We start from the raw sequence: 16,978 nt of genomic DNA, 5'->3' as shown, positions 1-16,978 counted from the left end.
GAAATCAAGACACGAAAAACAGAAACTAATTGAATAGGACTCTATTCAATTGAGGTGTCGACCATGCATGGAAAGTAAAAAGCTATATATTAAATTTTATGCCATGATACAATTAAAAATTAAATAAGAATTTACTACTATTTATATTATATATATATATTGCTAAAGATGCAAAAGTATTGCATTTATATATCCCACGATGTTTCAAAAATACTTTGAAAAGTTCATCTTGAATTAATTATTAATGTGTAATAAAAAATATTAGTTATTATACTATTACTTCAAACAAAGGAAAGTTCTAGCGGTGCTTCTACTTTCTAATCATAAACCTCAATTTTGGCTTCTTTAACCAACTGTCACACACAACTTACTCTGAATTTATAACCATTTACAATTTTTTAATACTCAAAAAGTTACTGAGTTTGTTTTCTATAGCTCTACTTATTAAGGTAGAAAAATATTTTTAGATTGACTCCATTCTGTTTATTAAATGAATTATTTTCAAGTTGACACATTAACTTAAAAATGACACAATAATGACCTACTACAAAGTATACACTTATATTCATTCTATTTATAGAGAATCAAAACTTCAATCTTCTTCACTAGATTAGCCAGAGACACATAATATTTGGACATAAGCACATGACACAATATTATAACTCAAACTCAGAAACACTTAGTCGAAACTTGAATGAATAATGCCACTCTTTTAAGTTTTAAGACTGTTTATGACTAGGCAATTTTGGTTATTGTATTATTATTCCTGCTACATAGTTGATCATTTTTAGATTTTTGATGTGAAATTTCGTATTGTGAGCTTTTTAGAGAGTTTCTTATAGACTTCAATGAGTAATAGATTTATATAATTATACCTGGAATAAATTTTCATAATGTTGTTTGGTGGATTCCTATTTTGTTATTAGGTAACATAATATTATTATTCGTTAGGCCTGTCACAATTATTATTAAGTGAGAATGAATCAATTTAAAAACCTTTTACTATATTGAAAGGTGAGATTGATTTTAATATGAGCTTAGTTATATTTAATTTTATTTTGTATATCTATTGTTTTATTTGAAAACAGGTGAATAAATGACTACACTATATACAACAATTAAGGACATCACTCCAACTACAGAAAGTTGGAAGAATAAAATGAGAGTGTTAGAAAAATTTGAAAAGCGGACAAATAAGAGTTCACCACTCAAATATCAAAAGCTTAATGTTAGCAGACAAAAAAGTATACAATTAATTAATTTATTGTTGAAATTGTCAATACTCTACTAATAAATGCTATATTTTCTGAATTTTACCTGTACTCGCGTTGCAACAAATTATTATTTCATAAATATTTTTTTTCCTTAAAAATGAACACATGGTAAGGGTAATGATGTTGAACCTAATAACTAATAATATTTTTTTTAATTTTTAATTGTATCACTTTTTAATAACGTAAAAAAAAACTATCATAAAATTTAGTATACGTGCATCGCACGTAACTTTTTACTAGTATATATATATATATATAACACAAGGAAAATTCAAATCCATGAATAAAAAACCAATAGTATACACACACTTATCAAACATACAACCTCATTTTCTCATTTCTATGACAACTATAACCCATTTAGACAAAAATTAATTACACAATATCGTGACAGTTTTCAATCTCTATGAACACTGAGCAAGGAAACTCTGCATTATTATTATTATGATCAACAGATGTAGAGTTAAATGGTTTTTTGATTAAAGCTTCAACCATTCCAAGCAAGGACAAAGCCCCCAGCAAAATCTAGAGGGATAGTAGTCTTTCAAGTAAACCTCCCTGCTGTAGCCAATTATGTAGAAACTGAATGATCGGTTTCGGTGAGTCATGGTAACTCGTGTTACTGGCACGACGGAGATAGTATGCCTCTCACATATGACCCTGGCGGTGAGAGCTACTGGAGCTCTGTCTGCAATAACTTCGGAAGAGAATTTGTTGAGAAAGAAAGAGTCCGCAAAGAAGGCTGGGGTGCACTGGTATGCCTGAGTATTGCATAGTTGGACACCCTTGGCTCGATGGAAAACATCATCCGGAACAGATGCTGCTCCACTTGTCCCGCTTACTTTTCGAGTTGAAAGTGTCTTCCTGTTACACCAAGAGTAAATTATAGAACCAAGATAGATGTTAACAGCATTACTGCAGCAATTGTCTTACGAAGAACAAACCCTAAACACATCTTAAGAAATACACGAGTAAAAATGAATGTTTGTAAAATAGATAATTCCAGTCAATGAAACAATCACATGTTTTCATAAAGACTAAAATGCAGTCCTAAATAGCACAAAGACATATGCTTCCTTCTCTTTTCGTATCTTCTTAAGTGGCGTTTGGTTGGAGGTAATGAAATAGAATGGAAAGGAAACAATCTTCATTCTATTCCTTTGTTTAGTTGCATATTAAAGTGTTGGAATGTCATTCCAATGGATTGGCCTTTCCACCATTTTGGTAGAATGACTATTCCATTTTGAAATAGAAGGAAAGACCATTCCAATGTATGATGAGAAAAAATTTAATAATTTGTTTATCAATTTTTTTATGCATTTTAAATTTTATTCCTTTCCATTCCTATTCCTATTCCCATTTCCATTCCCATTCCTATATTTTTATTCCTTCCAACCAAACACCACCTAATATTATGCAGTCGTCCACAGAGATAGATGCAAAGTAGGAGAAAAAAGAGAGTACGAGCATACTGGTGTTGTTAGGGACAGCCATAAACGATAGTAAAATCTACATACCATCTAATAATGGCAATATTGCGTGTCAGAAGAGAGCCACCACCGTGACATGTCTCGCATTTAATAAGACCACGAGATCCACAAGTTGCACAAGGAAGCTTTCCAGTAGCATTACATTTCACACATCTGCAAGGACAAAGAAAGAAATCTAAGCCAAACACTCAAAGTCCCTGCTGGTACCATTAAATTAGAGATGCTGGCTATCTTATTCTAACACCAACTGTAGCAATTGTTAAATAGTTTAGACTAAAATCCTCAAGTTTTGGGATTTGGATGGCAGCATGTATGCAAAGACTGAGTCAATTCAGACTAAATATTAATAGAAATAGTCTGGAAAAAGTATTCCATAGCAAGGACTCATAACTTTATGAGCTGAATTGGTTAAAAGCATCTTACTTTGTATCTGATCCATCTCTGTGAGCAACTAAACCCCTTCCGTAACAAGAAGGGCATTGCATCATCTGGTTTGCCTTATAAAATCCAGGTTCTTGATTTGCATTGCATGTAGTACACACAATATCTCCTCGCCCACCACAATCTGCAAATATTGTCCAAGTTTATTATGGGAAAGAAGATTACAAGAGTAGTGGTTTATGGAAATAAAGGTAACTTTACTTTGTGGGAAATAATGACAACAGACTGAAAATTGAAAGTTTCAGTTAAAATACCATTACTAAATAACCAATTGCTCAAAAATCAATCTTAACTCAGTCCAGGTTTAACAATAACAAAATATATACAATAACAATCTCATTCAGTGATTCCTTCCATTAAGCGTATTCCTAAAAGCTTACCTGAACATTTCTCGATCGTCTCAGAATGAGGAATTGTAACTCTAGATTCCATGAAAGGTACAAATAAAACAGGGAATTGAGATCTTAAATCCAGTTCCCAGACTCCAGGCTCAGGGCCCTTATCTTTTCCATCAACATTACCACCAAGGTAAGGCTCGGTTTCTTTTACTGTTTCCCTTTCCTCTGTGAAAGTCTCTAGGGTCCCAACATAAACATTGCAATCTTCCACTGCTTGAATCTTCCAGGTCCTAGCTGGACGACTTCCCCAACAACAGCGATGCCCAACATGATCAATGAGCAACTCTCGTATCTCAACCTCATCTAAAGTTTGCCTGCACATAAACTTTTAGTTAAGGACATAGAATGATCTACTTCCTATTACACATAAGAACTCAAAAATGATATCATAATTCGATTCTAGGGTTGGTAAAAAATAAGAGTGGAAATGCATTTTGAAGTAGAACATTAATGGTTCATTGCTAAGCAAGGAGATGACTAAGGTAATTGTGAATTGTTATTAAATGTTCAAAAACAGAAACAAAACCTTGCTCTCATTCTAGTGCGGAAACAAAGTAGTTCTGGAACATCTATAGCCTTGAAAGATATCCCAATGAGCCTAAAAACAGGTAACCATTTCTACTAGATTTTAATTGTTTAGCATGTATTTAATTCTTGATGCCTCATTATGGAAACCAGGTATGGCCATGATTGTCAAAGAATTGGGATCGAGTCGATATTTATTCCAATTCTACAATGAAGTAGACAATGCCAGGGTAATCAAGGGCAGCCCCTGGACATGTATTCGTGAACTCATCATAGCGCGCTTAAAGGAAGGAGATGACCCCCGCACCATCCTTGAAAGTTATCACAATGAACCTGAAAACAGGTAACCATTTCTACTAGATTATAATTTTAGCATGTATTTAAATTTCTTGATGCCTCATTTATGGAAACCAGGTATGGGCATGATTGTCAAAGAATTGGGATTTATTCCAATTCTACCATGAAGTAGAAATTGCCAGGGTAATCGAGGGCAGTCCCTGGACATGAATTCGTAAACAACTCATCATAGCGCGCCTAAAGGAGATGACCCTGTACCATCCCTCTGAACACACTTGACATATGGATTCATATATATGATATGCAGTCAGGTTTTAGGGTTGAAAGAGTTGTTAAGAAAGTGGGTGGAACGAAAGGAAACTTGGCAATTAATTAGAACTCTTAGGGGAATTCTTCGCATTGGTGCCTTATTGGAGATTTTAACAATGTTACCAACCAATTAGATAAGAATGGTGGGATAATAATTATCCTTCATGGTTAATTGAAGGCTTTCTAAAAGTTCTCTCCGACTGCAAAACTCACAGATATGAAGCTTCATGGTTTCACACAGGATAAAGGAAGAGGCACCCCAAATTGGATAGAGGTCAGAATCAATTGTGTTGTTGTCACTGAAGATTGGTTGAATTCATTCAATTTGGCTAGACTTTATAATTTGGAAATTTCATCTTCGGACCACTGTCCTATTCTTCTCGATCCTCACTTTATCATTCATATTACCACAAATGTTAGATGTTTTCGATTTGAAAATGCTTGGATTGGTGAACCTATGTGTGGGCAGATAATTAAGGATTGCTGGGCTGACTCTACTCTTTCAAATGTTCAGACAAAAAATTCAAGAGTGGTGAACTTCTTTCTCAATGGGGCGCTGAGATTATTGGAGACTTTTGGAAACAAATTCAGATATGTAAAAAAGAGATTAAAAAGCTGAAAGGTAGAAGGGATCTTGAGCAGCAAAAACTTTTTCAGATTTTACATCAAAAAGAAGTTTATTGGCACCAACGTTCCAAACAATTGTGGCTCAGCTCTAGGGATCAAAACACAAAATTCTTCCACAAGTCTGTCTCCACTCGTAGAAGAATGAATTAAATTCTTTCTCAGCCTAAAGAATGATCAAGGTCGGTTAGTAGATTGGAACTCAGGCCTTACTGATATGATACAAGTCTATTTTATGAAACTTTTTACTGCTACTGAATCATCTTTTGAAGATATAGTGAGTTGTATTCAGCCTTGTATAACCATGGAACAAAATGTTGAATTACTTAAACCTACTTCTAAAAAAGAAGTGAAGTCTGCAATCTTCCATATGCACCGATCCGAATGGTATGAGCCCCGCTTTTTATCAAAAATTCTGGCACATTGTAGGAGATGATTTCGTGCTTGTTGTTCAACAAGTCTTCCAATATGGGTTACTACCCCCCTGATCTAAATAACACGCATGTGGTTTGGATTCCAAAGAAAAAGCACCCTGAATTATTGTCAAAGTTGAGGCCAATTTCCTTATGCAACGTTTTATACAAAATTTTCTCTAAAGTATTGGCCAACTGTATTTAATTTCTCATGGGCAGTATTATTTCTGATAATCAAAGCGCCTTTATCCACTGACAATATCATGGTTTCTTTCGAAGTTCTCCACTAGAAAAGAAAGCAACATGGCAAAGGAGGTGTTATGATTCTATAGCTTGATCTCAGTAAAGCTTTTGATTGTGTCAAATGACCTAACCTTTGTGCTATGTTATCTCGTTTAGGCTTTGCTGATCGATTTGTGTATCTGATTAAGCAGTGTCTGTCCACAGTCAACTACAAAATTATCAGTGGGGTTCATGAGAAAGAGTTCTTCAATCCATCTCGAGGAATAAGACAAGGTGACCCTCTTTCTCCATACTTATTTCTTATTTGCGCTGAAGGCCTTTCAGCTTTAATAAAAAACTATGAGCATAAAGGTTGGATTCATGGTTGTCGAGTTGCTCGAGGGGCTCTATTGTTTTACATTTGCTACTTGTTAATGACAGCTATCTCTGAGCTAATACTAGAGAGACTTCAAAGGTAGTGGAATTACTAAAAAAGTTGAAGATGCGTCAAGCCAGCAAGTCAACTTTGCAAGATCTTCAGCTTTTTACAGTTCTAATGTCCATGAGGACTCTCGTTTTCAGATATGTGTTGATCTGGGTATAACAGAAGCTAATGAGAGCAAGAAATATCTAGGCCTTCCAAGTATGCTCGGAAGAAACAAAAATGCCATTCTTGGGTATCTTCAAGACAAAATGAAGAAAGAAAATAAAAAGTTGAGATGGTATCTATCTAGAGCTGAAAAAGAAATTATGATTAAATCTGTTGTGCAGGATCTTCCCAACTATGCAATGAATGTCTTCTTGCTTTCCAAAACTATGTGCAATAAAATAGAAAAATTGATGAGTCGTTTTTGGTGGAAAAGTTCTTCTTCTCAGCGCAGCAACATACATTGGAAGAGCTGGAAAAATCTCAGCAAGCACAAGACCCGTGGAGGTATTGGATTTCGCAGCTTAAGAAACTTTAATCTTGCTCTTCTAGCCAAATAAGGGTGGTGTCTAATTATGAATCAAAATAGCCTAGTAAGTAAGATTTTCAAAGCGAGATACTAGCCCAACGATAGCTTTTATTCTGCTGAGTTAGGAAGCAACCCAAGCTTTGTTTGGAGAAGCATCCTTGAATCAAAAGATCTTTTCCATGTAGGTAGTCGTTGGGCAATTGGACCTAGTTTCAATGTGAGTATTTTAAAAGATCATTGGCCCCCTGATGATGATAATGGCTACACACAAACTCAACACCCATCCTTAGTAAACAAGATGGTTGATAGCTTAATGGTGATTGGTAAGAGGATTTGGGATATGGAGATTCTGCCTAATATCTTCAATGAAAGAGATTTAAATCTTATTTTGCAACTGCAACTCTCTCCCTTTATGGAACATGATCACTGGTTTTGGATGCATGATAAAACTGGTATGTATTCTATCAAAACAGGGTACAAATTGCTACAAACTCTCAAAGGCAACAAGTCTCAAAACCCAAATTCTGGGTTTTGGAGAGAACTTTGGCAGTTTAAAATCCCTTCAAAAGTGAAAGACTTCCTGTGGAGGACTTGCTTCAACTGTCTACCAACTAGAACTCAGCTGAGGTATAGACATATTATCGTCGGCACCACCCGTCCAATGTGTTCAGGAGCAGCTGAATCAGCTCTTCATCTTTTTGTGGACTGTAGCTTCGCTCATCAATGTTGGAAAAAATTCTTTGTTACTTCCCGTGACACTAAAGGCACTTTTGCTGCTAGGTTTGATAGTGGTCTTCAAGAATGGTAAAGTGACAAAAAGGAAGTTTCAATGCTTTGTTGGGCTATTTAGAAGTACCGCAATGAGTTTCTTTGGCAAAGCAGTAGGCAACAGTAGATAAAGTGATTTCATTGGCATCCCTTACTTGAATCAGTGGAAGTCTGCTCAAAATTCTTCTCACAATAACAAAATCAGTGAAAAAGGGAAGCAGTGTATGATTTATCTATGATCAAAGTCAATGTAGGTGGAGCTACTTCCTCTCAAGAAAAATATTTTCGTTATGGCTTTGTGGCAAGAGATCATGAAGGTAATTTCACTGAGGCTTTTCAAGTTTGTAAAGTTGGTGTTGTTCAACCAAAGATAGCAAAAGCAATAGGCATCAAAGAAGCTTTGAGCTGGATAAAAGCTCATGGATGGTCAAATGTGGTTGTGGAAACAGATTGTATCAATGTGGTGCTTCGCAATAAAGAGTTGAGTCTGTATGATTTCTCCATATGGCATTTCAATTCATGAGTCTAAACTTTTATTGTCTATTTTATTAAACGTGTCTGCTGAATTTGTAAAGCGATCACTGATCAGCGAATAAGGTAATCCATTCCTAAAGCTGGTTGTACTATTAGCAAGGATAATATTCCTGCTAATGTAGTGTCCTTATTGTTGAAGGATCTTTGATTAATGGAAATTGCATCTTTCCTTCAAAAAAAAAAAAAAAAAAAAACTTTCTTGAGGTCTTGCTCCATCATAATGATTAATGGAACATACACTTTTCTAACTTTATCTAATCTCCATAATTATATTAGTTTATAGCTAAATTTGTATTTCTTCTAATCTTGCTGACTGGCCTTGGCAAATGAAACCAAAAGGAGAAAAAGAGTAAAATAAATGGGGAGAATGTACCTAAATTCTTCCAAAGGAATACTAGAGAACCATTAGAGGCTTTAGAGCTAAGATAGAATCTAGATATTAAAGCAAATAGCTCACTAAGAAAGGAAGCAGCTCCAAACCAGATCAGGTCCAAATAAAGGTGCTCTTTTTATAAAAGAAGTACTTTGTGTATTGACACATAATCACATAATTATTTTTGATTAAATTATTTTTTCTCACAATTTTATTTTGTTTATTTGATTGGTCGGATTACCTGTGGAGTTCATTTGTCGTACCACCATAATTTCCCCCATATCCACCTTGATAGACAATAGCTTGGTCTGCAACAAGTGACTCTTAATTTAATATTGATTTAAATGTAACATAAAACATAAGGATCAATAATTCAGAAGCTATGAACATGTCCCTGTTGGAACTTATACAGAATCAAATTGGAAAAGTTATCTCTATAACAACAAATTTCAAAAAGTACACGAATATGGACATACATAGAGGATTAACAGAACCAAAATAAACAAATATCCCACTGAACTATCATAAATGTATATGTAAGTTTCTCACTTTATCATCACAAAACACCATATATATCAAACACACAGACACATCAGCAGCTGAATTTGAAAACCCAGGTAAGAAAAAAGCTCCATTCCATTATAAATTGGTGGAAAACCAAAAGATTTAACAGAACCCAAATAAGTTCTTATCCCATTTAACTATAAGACACCATCAATGCAATATAGACACTCAACAACTAAAATTGAAAACCCAAATCAGAAAAAAAAAAACTCAAAAACACCATACCATGATGATACGGCGGTGGCGAACCAACCAAAGGGGCATGAATGGAAGGCGGGTAAGCATCGGAAACAGCCGCGGCGGAGCGAATTTCCTCGACACTTACTTCAGTTCCGGGCAAAGAAGCTGTGGGAATCACAGAACCAGCTCTACCGACGTATTGGTACGAGCTCCATTTATCACTCTCTTTCTCTCCCAATTCACTCCTTCGATCTTCGACAATCGATCACATTTCATCAACAAAGAAAAAAAACCCATCAAAGAAAAGTTGTTTACACAATGGAACAAACTGAATTCAACCATTACAGAACGATATATTACCTGATAGCAGAGGCTGGTCCATGGTTTTTGGCAATGGTATTACGTGGGTGTGAGTTTGTGATGAACGAGAAGGGAGATGAGAGGATCAACTATAATAATAATTGGTAAAATTTGCTTAGCCACGAAGAAAATCAAATTATATTTTATATTATTTGTCGTTGACGAACTTGGTTTCCGACCTTCGGATTCCGACCTTCGGAAAACATCTCCATCATCATTTATCAATGAGCTTGTAGTTATCCTACGAACGACGATATATTTTTGAAAACGACACACTGCAAGCAAGTTTATTTAGGGTGCGTTTGGAAAGCCACAATGTAATTGGATTTGTGTGTAATTTTAGGTAATTATACAATTTGGCATGTGTAATTACACTGTAACTATGTAATTGGAAGTAATTGAGGGGTTCCAATTACACTGTGTAATTACGAAAAACTTTCCATATTAAATATTAGCTACTAAAAAATATTATTTTCCCATGTAATTACTAACTATTTTGTCAAGCAAGATATTATGAATTCATATGTAATTACCACCTCATATCCAAACACACCTTGCATTTTAAAATATAGTGTAATTATTAAACTGTGTACACCCTAGTAATTACCCTACCTAGTAATTACACAGTTACTTCCAAACACACCCTTATTATGAGGAATTTGCGGTAAAACTCTCTTATGTTTTAATTTTTATATACTTAACTCTTTTATTTTCTTTTGGAGTAATTTGCGGCATAAATACCTAAGTTTTATGACGAGTAGCAGATAAATACATAAGTTGTATTTTTGGCCGTTATGTGTCAGGTTAGTGTCCGCGTATCACTATGTGATTAGTCCAAATCATTTAATTTTTTATTTTTTATTTGTAAATCAATTTAAACATTAAAAATAAAACAAAAATAGTTTAAAATCAAAATAAAATAATAAATATTTAATATTCATATTTTAATTAAATTAAAATAAACTAAATCATTAATTAAAATCCAAAACCTAAAACTAACAAATTAACACAAAAGAAAATTGAAAGGTCATCCCCTTCATCGTCCTCTTCTTCTTCCTACCCTTCTTCTTCTTACTGAAAACTGTAGAAGAGCAATGTTGATGGGAGCTCCAACTACGAAGCAACACACTCAAACTCTACCTAAGAAAAGAGTTGCCCCAACAGCTCCAGTAGGTATAAATCTCAAAACCCATCTCAGATAATCAACAAATTCAGTTTCTTTTTCAAATTTCAATGCTCAAAATCTGAACTTTTTTTTTTTTGGGCATAGGATTATGGGACATGGGTTTCCAACGACGAGAACTGTACAACAAATGATGGAGACAATGGATAGAATTATGGAGGACCCATTGGAGTACTCAAATGGGTGGTCATCTACTGTGCCGAGTGAGGATAAAGCCTCGGTCACGTGGGTGTGTTGCTCGAAAAAGCTGTAACAATGGCGGAGGCACCATCGAAGGTTGATGGGAGCAACTCTATTTCACCACAGTGCTCAGAAAGAGATGGAGAGAACCTCCTCCTCATCGACGCCTTCTTCCTCCTCACCATCGAAGCAGATCCAGATCTAGGTTTTCAAGGGTTGCGAACCTCCATTTGGCTCTGAGAAGATAGAAGTCGAGAAAGAGATGGAGAAATGGTGAAGAACGCGAGGGTCTCTGATTTTGAGTGAGTGGGTCTCTGATTGTTCTTTGTGTTTGTGTCTTTTTGCCCTTTTTTCTTTTGCTGCAACTGAATAATGAGGAAGGTGATGATGATGAAATAGTGTTACTTTGATAAATGTATATGAATAAGGGTTTCGTGAATGGTTTTCAGCAAGAAAAAGAAGTGCAAGAAGAAGATTAGGGTTTCATGAAGTTTTCAGCAAAAAAAAAAGAGCAGTAAGAAGAAGAAGAGGATAACGAAGAGATATTTTAATTTTTGGGTTTTAATTAATAATTTATTTTATTTAATTTAATAAAAATATGAATATTAAATATTTATTATTTTATTTTAATTTTAAACTATATTTTGTTTTATTTTTAATTTTTTATTTTGATATACAAATAAAAAATAAAAATTAAATAATATGGACTAATCACATAGTGACACGTGGACACTAACCTGGTAGATAACGGCCAGGTACCTACAGACCTTCCACACTATTGACAGAATGTATTTTTACCGCAAAAAATACGACTTAGGTATTTATCTGCTACTCGACATAAAACTTAGGTATTTATGCTGCAAATTACTCTTTTTTTTTAGCAATTCTCCTTCAAGTTTACTTTTCTTTACAAATTTAAGGTGTCAGTTAGATATTACCGTTAAATACTAACTGGATTACTACTGTATCGATTTTGAAGTTTTACTGTTACATATACAGAGATGTATACAGTGGTCATCCAGTTAGGTAATATTTAACTGGTCTCTCAAATTTGTAAAGAAAAATAAACTTAAAAGAGTTTTGCCACAAAAAATAAATAAATAGGTTAAGTGTATAAAAGTTAAAATATGAAGGGGTTTCACCTATGTAATACAATACTATCACAACCAATCCAATCTCAATACAAAAATTCATCCAATACATAAGAGCATGTTTGGTTTGATGGAATGAGGATTGTAATGAAATTATTATTACCATTACATTGTTTGCTTTAATTTTTAAAGCTTTGTAATGACTTTACATTGTAATAGTCATTATTGTTAGAGATTTTATTACCATGAAAGATAAATCAAGATATATACAACTCAATTGTAAAAATAATACAAGGACGATAAAAGAGATTGGTTAAATATATGTTATAATACACATATATTTAAACATATATTTAATCAATCTATTTTATTGTCCTTGTATTATTTTTACAATTGAGTTGTATATATCTTGATTTATTTTCCATTATAATAAAATCTCTAACAATCAAAAGCTTATTTCCCCTATCTCTAATCATTAAGGAAACTCTCTAGGAAATAGCTTTGGGAATTATCAAGCCTTAGGATTTTCTAGAAAAGTATTTTCTTGATAGAAAACTTGATCACTCTCAAATGAGCACCAAAGACCTCCTTTTATAATGTTTAGGTGATCAAACTTAAAATTCAAACACCCCATCTCATTTCTTTCCTATAATGAGCAAATATAATTGTAACAACTATATTTCATACCATTTGAATCCTATCATCAAATTGTGTGACAATCCTTTTATTACACTAATAATGTGTGATCAATACATGAGTTACAGGTGATAACAAATTGTAACTAATCTCCAAGTTACAACATGTAAGTTACAAAAGTGTAAGTTAAATTTATACGTTACACATTTATTTACCATACACTTAATATAGATTATTCACATAATAATATATTTATCACATTTTAATATATACTTATTATATTATAAAATAATATAACAATCCCCCACTATATTAAAATGTGTGACACACTTGTAACATTTATTTAATCAATCAAAATATTATATAAAAATATAACATTCCCCCACTTTGATTGAATAAATACAGACTTTTAAAGAAGTTTTGTTTAGGTGAATTAGGTAAAATGTCTTTCGACTTGAATTTTACCTTAATGTAGATACCACGAAGTTTGATGAAATTTTAGTTTCCGTAACATTGAACCACTATTCTTTTAGTACAAATTGGTTATAACACACACACCCTCGCTAATGCTCACTTGAGATCGCATGTCTCGCTCTTGCACCATTAATGGCCATGTGCAAAATTCTAATTCATAGACTCTCTACAGAATACTCCCAATTCGCATAAGAGGCAGCACCACTTCTAGTCCATATAGGTGGAGTTTTAGTGTCACACTCTTTAGTCCATATATTGTAATCCCTATTACATTATAAAACTAATATAATAGTGACTACATTGTTAGAAACCTATTTCGCCTTTCTTTTTACTTTTATTTAACTTTAAATATTAAAAATAGTAAAATTAAGGATATTTTTGTTAATATACTTCTTACTTTATTCAATTACAATGCTCATTACAATGTTAAACCAAACATCATGATACCATTCTTATTCTATTACATTACCATTTATATTACAATTGTCATTCTCATTACATTACATTACATCAAAGCAAACATCACCTAAGGTAAATTTAATAAAATCAGATATCCAATTATAATTAGATTGGATGTAAATTTAAAAATTTAATTAGATCAAGATCAATTGTTGGATGGGACATCCAATCCAATAAATAATTTACCGAATCGATCCAGTTATCATCTAATTATAATTATATAGTTTAAAATATATATTAATTTTTTTTCTTTTTGAAATAAGCGTGCATAGATAAAAAAAATTAAATCCCACAGTCATTACAAAAGATGTAAGTCAGAATGGTAGAAACAAGCAAACAACTATACTGTTTGTAGGTAAAGGTCCACTTTGTCACATTATGTGCCACAAAATTACAAGTTCTACTAAGGAAAACTATAGAAAATGAACTTAATTAATAGCATTATGTAAGTAAATATCCTAACTTAAAAATTTGTAGAGAAATGACTATTTTACACTATTTATTATTTATATTATTTTTTGCCACATAAAAAAATTAATGAAGAGCTCCTGGTGGTCTGTCTTGGTCTTCGTTTGTGGTGTGGTGGCGCCGTATAATGAGTTTCTGATAGGGTGAGGGTTAGGTGGCAATGGTGGTTGAGAGAAGTTGAGGAGGAGGAAGAGAGAAAGATTTGGGTAGGTGAGATTTGGGAGTTGTTGGGTTGAGTTTTGGGTAAATGAGGAAGTTTGGTTGTGGTGGTTGGTGGTCTCGGTCCCTGGGTCTAAGTGGTCTCGGTGGTGGTGGTTGGTGGTCTTGGTGGTGCAAGGAAGAGAGAGGAAAAATGAAAAGAAGGATATTTCGGTAGAAGTTAAAAACAATGACATTTAATTGTATGAATTAATTAAGAGCCTAAATTTTATTAAGGAATATTGTTTTAAACGACATATAAAATGAAATTATCAATCCTTTATTTTTTTTATTTATTTTTTAAAAATGTCACGTGCATGGCTTCCTTTGCGAACCTTAATAAACGACATAATATTTGCAAAACGACGTCAACCTTAAATCTCAAACCACAGTACAGGGGTATATATATTCCTCATCCAACGATAGGGCTAGGGTTTCCGACTTTCCATCTTCATTCACCAGATTTCAGAACAAGCTTCGATCGAAAATGGTGAAGGGTCGCCAAGGAGAGCGCGTCAGGTCATTACAAATCTTTCCACTTCTCAGGTTTTTTAAATCTTATCATCCATGAAACCCTAACTCCTTACTGATATTTTTGTATTCCATTTTCGTTTTCACAGGCTTTATGTGCGAGGCACAGTTCTTGGATACAAAAGGTAAGAAGAAATTCATACTTTACCTGTTTTGAATTCTGTATACACTTGAAGAAATGAACTTTTTTTTTTTAATTGAGTATATTTTATGTGCGATTAATTTATTAGGTCGAAGTCGAATCAGTACCCAAACACTTCTCTGGTTCAGATCGAGGGCGTGAACACGAAGGAGGAAGTATCATGGTACGCCGGGAAGAGAATGGCTTACATTTACAAGGCCAAGGTGAAGAAGGACGGTAGCCATTACCGTTGTATTTGGGGAAAGGTTATTAGACCTCACGGTAACAGTGGTGTCGTTCGTGCTAAGTTCACTTCTAACCTTCCTCCCAAATCCATGGTAATTTTTTTGTTTTGGGTCCTTTTTTTTAGCTCATTATAGCTTTTGAGTGTATGAATTCATTTTCTTTTCTCTCGTTTCTCATTTGAACAGGGTGCTAGGGTCAGAGTGTTCATGTATCCCAGCAACATATGAGGTACTTTTATTTCAATTGCTTGAAATGGATTTCAATATGTGTTTGAACTTGTCTTATAGATTCTGGTTTTGTATATGTGAAAGTGGCTCACAAGTTTTCTTTTTGGCTTATTAAATTTGTGGTTTTATTTAAGTTTTTGTGATTGTGTTTTATGATATGACATTATGGTTTCTTCTAGCTATGAAACCTATTCAATTTTCAGAAATTAAAGTCAATGAGCTATATATTATTTTCTTAGGTTGCTGAAATAAAAGACTGATTGTTGTGACTTTGTTACAAATCATTTTAAGACAACGTATTAAGTTCATGTTTGCTTTTCCACAGTTTTTAACTCAATCACTAACCTAAAGCTAGAATTTTATCACATAGGATTTGCATAAGAATTAATCTATATTGTGGGAGTGTTAAATTTCTTTAAGTATTGATCATGATACATTGATTTATAATGTTTGGCTGTGAAATAGCTGACGGAGTTGCTATGAAGTTATGTTTATTCATAGTTTGTGCACTGAAATTTTGCTTATTTTTATCTGCAAAGCATTGATGAGTTGATACTAGGAGTATGCTTTGATCTTGGTGATTGTTAACTTGTTAAAATTGTATTTGATTTTGGCATTTCATTTGTTGATCTGATGTTAAAATTGTACTTTTGTTGGTTTGGCTTTTGTAGGTGTTTTTTCATTTAGATGATAGAGTGGAGTACTGCAAGGAAAGACAAACGAGTTTTGGATTTATTTTTGTTTAGACTTAATATTTCAGATCTATACTCAGCAAGAACGCTAGCTACTTATTGTGCCTTTGTTTTTGTGTTGGTATTGATTTCAGATACCTTGATACAATTTTTTGTTGCCAGTTTTGAAAGACCTCAATATGCTTCCCTTCCCTTTAAATGATCCATCCAATCAAAACATGCATTCTCCTTTGAATTTAGCCTTGTCGAAAGCATAGTATGTATAAGGTATTCTTGATATAATCAAACACTAGGATAAAAAAGAAAAGAAAAATAAGTAGGGTAGCTGTGCTAAAATTTGGATACAATCAAATTATTCACGAAGGTAAAGCATACAAATGATTATTGATTCATTTTTATGTAGGGGTGTTCGCGGTGCGGGTGGTGCGGTTTTTAACCATTTTTTCAAATTAATCTGCACATGCGGTTTTTCTAATTTTCCAAATTGTTCCCGCACCGCGATACTAAAAAACTGCAAAAATCGCACCACAAAAAATGATTTGCAGTTTGAACTATCACAATTTTTTTTTTTTGAAATCATCATAAAATAATTAAACTATTATTAATATAATTATTCCAAAACACTTAAATACAACAAACTTGAGACTAATAAAAGTTGTAACAACAACAATAAGTCAATAATCTTTTTAAAGTTTCAACAACACACCTAAATCAAAATAACAAACTTGAAACTAATTAAGTTCC

General features: G+C 33.4%; 2 protein-coding genes across 3 annotated transcripts; one reads left to right on the top strand and one right to left on the bottom strand.

Annotated features, from left to right (window-relative positions):
- Positions 1 to 1,530: 1,530 nt before the first annotated feature.
- Positions 1,531 to 9,927, bottom strand: LOC115697731 (uncharacterized). Its single transcript, XM_030624845.2, has 7 exons — positions 9,729 to 9,927; positions 9,414 to 9,620; positions 8,866 to 8,932; positions 3,586 to 3,917; positions 3,188 to 3,329; positions 2,792 to 2,917; positions 1,531 to 2,138 (listed from the first exon to the last, which is right to left on the bottom strand). The coding sequence occupies exons 1-7, from the start codon at positions 9,748 to 9,750 to the stop codon at positions 1,754 to 1,756; spliced, it is 1,281 nt and encodes a 426-aa protein (XP_030480705.1). The 5' UTR covers positions 9,751 to 9,927; the 3' UTR covers positions 1,531 to 1,753.
- A 4,853-nt stretch (positions 9,928 to 14,780) lies between these two features.
- LOC115697954 (large ribosomal subunit protein eL33w) lies at positions 14,781 to 16,433 on the top strand. Of its 2 annotated transcripts, XM_030625135.2 has the most exons (5): positions 14,782 to 14,936; positions 15,038 to 15,073; positions 15,179 to 15,407; positions 15,501 to 15,543; positions 16,214 to 16,433. In XM_030625135.2, exons 1-4 carry the CDS (start codon positions 14,905 to 14,907, stop codon positions 15,540 to 15,542), a joined length of 339 nt encoding a protein of 112 aa, XP_030480995.1. In that variant the 5' UTR covers positions 14,782 to 14,904; the 3' UTR covers position 15,543; positions 16,214 to 16,433. The 2 variants fall into 2 exon arrangements, with proteins under 2 accessions (XP_060957793.1, XP_030480995.1); XM_061101810.1 differs by having other exon boundaries at positions 14,781 to 14,936; positions 15,501 to 16,433.
- The last annotated feature ends 545 nt before the right edge of the window (positions 16,434 to 16,978 follow it).

The sequence above is a fragment of the Cannabis sativa genome, chromosome 7 (genome assembly GCF_029168945.1).
Source record: "Cannabis sativa cultivar Pink pepper isolate KNU-18-1 chromosome 7, ASM2916894v1, whole genome shotgun sequence".
Lineage (NCBI taxonomy): Eukaryota > Viridiplantae > Streptophyta > Magnoliopsida > Rosales > Cannabaceae > Cannabis > Cannabis sativa.
This window is presented reverse-complemented; position numbering and strand designations above follow the sequence as displayed.